The sequence below is a fragment of the Aptenodytes forsteri genome, unplaced genomic scaffold, assembly GCF_000699145.1.
Source record: "Aptenodytes forsteri isolate BGI_AS27 unplaced genomic scaffold, ASM69914v1 Scaffold36, whole genome shotgun sequence".
Lineage (NCBI taxonomy): Eukaryota > Metazoa > Chordata > Aves > Sphenisciformes > Spheniscidae > Aptenodytes > Aptenodytes forsteri.
In genome coordinates, this window is record NW_008795477.1 from 2283065 (window position 1) to 2291347 (window position 8283).

General features: G+C 40.1%; 1 protein-coding gene across 1 annotated transcript in view; it reads left to right on the forward strand.

Moving 5' to 3' along the window:
- The window catches only part of SETBP1 (SET binding protein 1), a 248370-nt gene extending 248178 nt beyond the window's left edge, over positions 1-192 (forward strand). Inside the window, exon 7 of the mRNA XM_009281184.2 lies at positions 165-192. Coding sequence (XP_009279459.1) covers positions 165-192 — 28 coding nt within the window. The remainder of the gene's footprint in view (positions 1-164) is intronic.
- Positions 193-8283: the final 8091 nt, after the last annotated feature.

Sequence of the window (8283 nt, forward strand, 5' to 3'; positions counted from 1 at the left end):
GCTTTGCTCCCAGCCCCCCGAGGAAAGAGGGGGAAAGGGTGCAGGAAAGGTGGGGGGTAAGGGGGGCGGGGGATGTGTGTCAAAGCTGGGGAGAGCGTCTACTTTGCAGAGTTTCCAAAACTAATCAACATCTCAGCATTGCTGTTCTCACACCGTACCCGGAGGCGGGAGGTCGTCCTCGCAGAGAGCTGAACGTTGTCACTAGGGCTACATGCTCGACTCCGATTCTGTTTGGCGGGCCAGGTGAAACTAAGAGTAACCATACCATAGTAGAAATCACTGTAAAAAAGAAAAAAAAGAAACAAAAAAGAAAAACCAACAAAAAAATAGTGTAATTTTCTCAACTGTGATCTTGGTTATAATCTGTTTGAATTTTTTCTTTTCCAGTTTTATATACCTGCCAGGCTTTGGGGCAGCATAACCCAAAATGCCTGACTCCTGCTAGAACTATATATTTCTTTCTCATTTACTTGCCTAGTTACAACTAGCTGCAATATAGGCAATAGAAAAGTAGAGCCTTACACACGCGCACACTCATTCCAAGTGCTATCCCAAGGAACGATGGAATATCACAGCATTTAAAATAAGGTGTACATGGATATTCAGTTACGATAGCACGTTTCTATGAAGCAACTTGGCATTTTCAATGGCATGTGAAAAAGGGGTCATCCATCAACCAAGTTGTTTTGATGCTCGGTACATATGAGTAGAGAACAGCAAGACACTTCTGGGGAATAGAGTTATAGTAAACATGGACAAAATCACAAAAAAAAGTAATATAAAAAAATAAAAGAAAAAAATAGGACAGAAAAAATAGAGTAAAAAGACAGGGCCCAAACCTACCAGTTCTTACCACCTGCAATTCCCAGTGAAATTGATGGGAAATCCAGGATCTGAATAATTTGCATTGGGTAGCAATGCCTTGATACGTTCTTTTAAAGGAATTAGATAAAGTAGATTGTTTTAAAAAAATAGAGAACAAAACCCTATGGAAAATAGGTTCTTTCTTGGCAATTATTTCTTAAAAAAGAAAAGGAATAAGTGTTCTTATCTGAAAATAAAAATAAAAATGTTCAAAGGGTATCACCACTGCAATTGTATTAATGCCACTTTGGACATGTTCTCCAAGTTGTGGTTGCCTTAATAAAATAAAAAAAAAATTTTTTTTTTTGTACATAATGTAATTATAAAGCTCTCAGTCTGCATGGATGCAAACTGTGTGTGACAAATCGTCTCTTTAAATGGTCAGTTCAAATTGTACATTTCTCATTCGAGTTGTACGTTAGCCATTGATTTAACTTGGGTAAAATACCCGAGCTCCATTTCCACAGTCCAATTAAAAATGTTTAACTAAAACAAAGACTGAACGTGAAACTGTTCCATTGCAGTAACAATGCTTTTAAAAAAGAAGTCAGTTGTTGAAATTTGAAATAGGTACTTTCAACTTTATTTCATTTCTTTTTAAAGTCCTTCAGTACACTCAACACCTGGCATGGCAAGATGGATATTAAAATGGGAGGGGGGAGGGAAAATTCCAGCAAGGGAGTGGGGATTGGAATTATTTAATGATTCACAAACCAACTGCTATTCCCTTTTTTGAGAAATCTTTGAACTGGCTTATTGCCAAGGAAACTTCAAATAACAAAACACTAAAAAAAAAAAAAAAACAACAAACAACAAACCCAACAAAAAAGTCCCCGCAAAAAAATATTATGTTTCTATTCTGTTATTTATTTACAAAAATCATATCAAGACTATGGTGTTAAAGGGACACTGTAAACATACAGCTCATTATTTTTAGAGACTGATTTTTATTCTGTGATAGCACCTTAGCTTATTAAAACTGAATGCATTTGGGGTTTGGATTGGGTTGGGGGGTTGGGAGAGGGGCTTTTTTTTTTTTTTTTAAAGGCTGGAACAGATCTTGAGATCTTATCTCCTTAAAACTGATAAGAGGGATTGCTGAATTTTGTTTCCAATTTGTTTTCCATCATTCATCATACTCATTTGCGCTTTTTGTTTTCCAATTAATGCAGCTTAGAAATAAACTGGCCGGTTGCTCATTCTGTTACAACCGATTTTGCTTTTCAGTTCTCTTGAATTAGCGCAGTGTTATTGACTGAAGTTGTAGGCCTGCAGAAAAAAATGCTTAAGCTTCCTTGAGCTCCTCCCTTCTTCCTTAAAAAGTATTGGACTGAGGTTTAGTCGATTCAGAAATCTTTTTTTTCCATCTCTCCTTTGGGCCTGAAAGCAGGTGACAGTGTCGCTTAAAATGCAAGAAAAACTGTAAGTTTGGTATTCCAGGTAGCCTATAAGCTGAAACTAAGCCAGACAACAACTTATCCTTAGTTTTATCTTCAGTGATCTCTTTATTAGCATTGAAGGACATTTCAATGTAGCGAGTGGAGCAAAGGTCTGAAAGGACCAAATTCTGTCATTGAACGCCCATCGTGGCTTCAACACGTGTCAGACCTTACAGAGTGCTGATAAGGGCTGGATTTGGGCTGGACCTTTCTGGATGCACTGCGATGCAACCCTCCCAGGGAAGGATCACTGAATGGCTGCTGCCTCCCCTGCTCCCCAGCTTCGGGAAAAAAATGCTCTTATCTTTCCAAAAAGTACTATCCAAAATGCTGCTAGAGGCGCAGTGCTTAAGGAAAGTGTCCACTCAGAGGGTACAACCCCATACACCCTTCGCTGAGCAAAAAAACTAAGAGGTCTTTTTGGTCCTAGAGAAATTAAGAGTAGCGTTCAAGACTTAGTAGCTGCAAGCTGTCAGGGTAGGATGGGCTCTATCCAGATGCCCAAAGTCTGTTTTTCGCAGCAAGAAAGGTGCTGGTAGAGCGCGGTGCTGCAGCCTTGGCTGTTTGTCCAAACAACAGCCCGGTGTAGCCGGTCCTGGCTGGCAGGAAGATTAGCTTGTTAATTTGTATGAAAGCAGGCTGAAAATACTGTTAGATGGCACTCAGAATTTGTGTTCTGCATGTTGCATAGTCTATAAATATGATAAGCAAGTTGCTGACAGAATAATATTGTAAGGCGATGTACTACATGCAGATCATAAAGGATTTAGTTTTAGGGCTTAAGGCTAAAATCCTACTCCTGCAGTTTATTACCCAACAATATTTCAGTAATAAGCTTTTTGATTTTTTTTTTTCCCCTACCACTAGGAAGATTTACTGAGGAACTCTCTAAATTCTCTCCACACATTTCCAAGAACTGTATAAAACTGGGGTGAAAACCCTTTTGCTTATTAAGACCAAAAAGACCTTTCAAACACCTCCGCTGCGTCACAGATTAACACACATCTTAGCATGCTTCAATAAAAATGCGAAACAAAATCACATGGCTGTGAGCCATACGAAATGAGGCTACAGGTTTGCGTCCTCTCCGTGGGTCTTGTATTCCTCAACCCAGCATAAAACCAGGAATGGGGACAAGCGGGCGGGGAGAGAGGAAACAAAGAGCAACCACTTGTGTCTCCAAGAGCTTCATACTGCCAGTTTCTTGAGCCCTTCAATATTAAATTTTCTGTGAAGCACCTTGCATGTTTTTGGGTAACTGTCCAAAAAAAAAAAAAAAAAAAAAAAGTAAAAAAAAAAAATTAAGTGATAATAGTCATCAGCTACTAGGGTATCCTACAGCATGGCCCATGACTCTCCACTTGACAGCAATGCTTTGGACCATTCGTGTAGAATATTCTGTTTGTGTTGTTACATTTTTTGGGTAGCGTTTGGTACAATGAGGTGCTGGTTCGTCACTGGGGCTTCTGAGCGCTACAGCAATACGACGAATAAACAGGAATCGCTGTTCCGTACACAAGGATTTCCCCAACTCTTATTTTCACAGGCCCTGATTCAGGACTGCACTTAAGCACATTTAAGTAGTATCCTGAAGAGTAAAAAGAACAACAAAAAAAAGACAGGAAAAAGAAAAAAAAAAACACCAAACCAAAACAGGATGGTTTTCTGAATTGAGAAAACAAACATCATGCCCTTGCAATGCCTCTTCCTTCCATATCATCCAAAAACTGGGGTGCAGCAGTTCTGAGATAATTAGAAGCACATTTCAACAAAGGACACATATTTGAGATCTCCTTAAGATGCCTGCCTAGGTTGTATAAAACACTACATAGAAAAAAAAGAAAAAGAAAAAAAAAATGTAAAAACATGAAAAGAGCTGCCAATTGGACAACATGGGGAAGCAGTTCAATCCCATGTTGGTTTGTTTTACTTTTCTTTTTCTTTATTTTTTTAAGCTATTTCTTAAATAATAAATGCACATGAAGTGTTAAATATGTATATACTGTATTTCAAAAAAAAAATTAAAAAAATCAAACGAATGGGGCACAAGATTGTTCTATAAGTCGTGCTGGCTAATTTTTAGTTTGTATTCATAAGTGGTTTTTAAAAGCCTTTTTTAAAGTGTAATTTGCATGTTCTACTTTGATTGTATGTAAACATATTTTAGAGCAAAAAAATGTATTTGTATTTTATTGAATATAGAGGCAAGAAAAAAAACTTGTACATTGTTTGAAATGTTCTTTTTGTAACAGTTTTTATTCATGAAGCATTTTTGTACATTTAAAAATGGATATGGACTTGATGTTCTTTGAGGCTTAGATACATCTGGCATGCTTTAATGTCATGCTCCTTCATGATCTTAGATGTTGGTTTTTAAACATTTTTTTCTAAAACAAAGCTCAGTCTTTTCGCTACCAAATCAGGTTAGCACAGTATAGAGCACTTAACTAAAAAAAAAAAAGAAAAAAAAAAGTTAATCCTATTCATATGTTATTCATTGTGTGAAATTAAAGGAATTCAATTCAGTCTAACATGAGTTGTGAATTCTTTTGTCTTATTTTCCATCTGTTTCCCATCACTAAGGAGTTTAATAGCTTTTGGGATACTAATACCATGCATTCACAAGCCCTCTTTATGGTAATGGAGAAAAACATGCTTTGGTTCTGTTCTTTTTTCTTTTCTTTATTTTTTTTTTTTTTCATTTTCCCAGAATATCCTTAAAAGTTAAAAATGGACTGTGCCGTAGGCCCCACGGACAAAAGGGGGATTCACACTTTGAGGCTGTGTGTATTACCAACTGAACAGAAACATCTCTGGTCCAAATGGCGTCCCCAGGCACCGGTACGGTAGTACTCGACACCCAGGTGGGATTTTTACTCCCGACGCAGATGGAGCGTCCCTCTCCAGATCCCTGCAGAGAAGGGAGTCCCAGGGACTGGGTTATGGACGAGGGGGTGACGGGAGCCAACCCGCTCCTCACTGAGCATCAGAGATGAAGGGATGTAGGCCAAGGGGTATTTTCCATTCTGTGAAATCTCATGCTGTGACTATGGGACCGGGAGTTGGTTGTCGCGTGGTTTTAAGTTTCTTTTCCAAGTTGCTGCTGAGAGTGGTCAGCTGCCATTATACAGTCAGCCTCAACACCCACAAGTTCCTCTGCAGCAACATCAGACTTCCTCTTTTTCCTCCTCCTCAGAGAGGATCCACCACCTTCCCCAATGGCTCAGCAGCCTGGGCATGGAAAGTAAATACTCTTTCCTGGAGAAGGCAGCGATGCTCAGGCAGGATAGGTAACTCACTGTCCTCTCATGTTCTTCCCTTCTGCAGCTCTGCGGGACGGGTTGACTTGGTGGGACGAACTCATCCAACCACAAAGATGACCCCTCTGACTCTGCTGTTTTCACAGCTATTGCTTTATGTTACTGGAGCAGAGCTGCTCCAAAGATCTCAAATGTGATGGGGCTTTTTTCTTTCTCTTCTTTCTCTCCTTAACATATGCATAGCCCCAGCTTTTGACAACAGTTTGCAAAACCGCTGACATCTTTGCTCACTGTTTTTATCGGGCTCTGTGATGTATAAGCCACTGGTCTCCAACTCTAACCACATTGTTTTAAAAGTCTTACCTTTTAAAAGGTAAGACTCCCTTGGCAGCATCTGGGAACTGTCAAGTTTCGTGCTTGCTGCTGTAGTATCTCAGGACTGATCTCCCCTTCTGTCATCTCTTTTCTGAGATTTACCTCCCACCACCACTGAGCTCTGCTGTACTTTCGTGGTGTCACCTTGCAGGCATGAAGGAGCAAGGCAGGGAGAGCAGCCGTTGGGAGAGCGAGAGTTGGGGATGTTGGGTTTCTGTCATTTAGGGGCTGGGTGGGTGAGGGACTCCATCTGTGAGTTTTTCAAGCTTTTTTGCCTCTGATCTCTTTTTCACCAGACCGTTGACGCCATGTACCGTGTCAGAGCACCATACTCCTCACCAGTCTCCTTCTGGACAGGGAGGAGTCTTTGATCAGCACCCCCATCTGCTTTCTCAGGGTAAAGTCAGGCTCTTGCTAGGACCTCTCTGCGACTGTTTCATTCCTGGTAACTACTCCAGCACTGTCTGCTCCTATGGATTAAACCAACTCTGAGAAAAACCTTTGAAAGTCTTAGAAACGAAGTTCAGGAAATGCACAAGCTCTGGTACGTTGCAACTTTTTTTAGGTATTTTTTGTTTAATGAGATATTGTTCTCTTGCCTCATTTTGCATGAGTTCAGTGTTTTCCAAATTTACTTAGAATACTTTTGTTATTCATCTCTGCCCTGAAATAACTGAAAATAATGGAAACACCAAGTGTGTCAGAAACAACTGTCATCGGAAATAACGTTCTTCTCTGATTATCCTCCTTTTTTCTGAGCATCCTTTGCTCATAGAAGTAACGAAGCTCTGTGCAAACCTTCTTTGGTCATCCTCCATATTACTGGGGTTTGAACTTGGGAGGGAATTTCGCACTCCACCATCAAGGTATGCACAAAGAGATGAGTACTATCCCTTGGGTCAAAATATGATCTTAATTCACTTTTGATAGTGGAGGTTGTTCACGTCCTCTCGGATAAGGAGGCTGATCGCGGTGACTTTAACTCATCCTCAGCTGGCAGAGATAAGCCTCAACCTTAGTCTCCCTCTCCCTCATGGTACCATTTCCCACCAGACTCCACGGTTATCTCATACGTTGAATTTGGTTTGTGTCAAGGAAAGTTTAGTTGGTGCAGATGCCTGCAGCCTGTATGCAAGTTGTGTGAGCTCATGGCAGCATTGCTTGCTATTCTGTAACACAAAGCATGCACATAATTTTAGAACAATTCTACTGTTACTAAGTCGAAAAATTTTCCAGTCACTTTGAGGGGATCAGTGACAGGACCCTACTCAAAACCCTTCAGTAAAAACCATCTGGCAAGTTCTAGAAAGCAAAGGGAAGTGTAGATGTCAACCTAAAAAATACATTTGGCCTTTTATGGGCAATTAATGAACCACATCACTAGTGCGCTAACATAGAGGTTTCAGAGCTAATAGAAAGTATAGAAATCGCAGTGAAGTGTGACATATCAAACAATCTATGCATTTTTTTACCGTGAGCTGCAGGAATAACTGGTGTGAAAGCACCACAGGAGTTGTAAGAGGAGTTTAACAGAATGTTAGTACAATCGTAAGTCATTTCATTATGACAATTAACTTTCTCCATAACACAGAGCAAGACCCACTGGTTCACATTCTCAGCTTATGCAGATCAGCACTATCAGTTTCAAATGTGTTAAAGCAGTTTGCAGGAGCAAAAGATCTGTTTTCATTTTCCGTATGGAAACTATTCATCCCAAAGTGGCTTTGGAGTGCCACTAGTAATATGATGTAATACAAACTACTGTCATTTGTTGCCTTTAAGAAATGTTATCTTGATAATATAGACCTTTATTAAAAAATCAAATGTTTGGAAAATTGATTCAGCAACACTAGTAGTCAGATCACCATGGTTTTATAAGAACTATGGTGGAAAGAAGAGGGGAAAAGAAGTCGAGAGTCCTTGGGAAAAAGATGAGACATAGTTTTGTATGGAACAGGAAGATATTTAAGTATCAATATCTACTTCTTCTCAGGATTCTGTTGTGCTTCAAAAAAAATTCTGAAAAAATTCTCCGGGTCCTGGGTATCATGGAGTACACCAGCCCTGCATAAATCAAGCCTATAGGAAGCCCAGTGTTTCTTTTGCAGTGCTTGAAACAGATGCAGCTTGTATGGCATCTGTTTGCCTGGTGGGATTTATCCCCTTCTGGATCTCCCCCAGTCGCTGATGCAAAGAACAGAACAGGGACCCTATCATCTCTCCGTCCTTTTCCAGGTGACCTGCTCCAGAAGAGGGGAAATATCTCTGGTATAATTGTTTGATTGGCTGTCGTGGTTTAATCTCAGTCGGCAACTAAGCACCACGCAGCCGCTCGCTCACTCCCC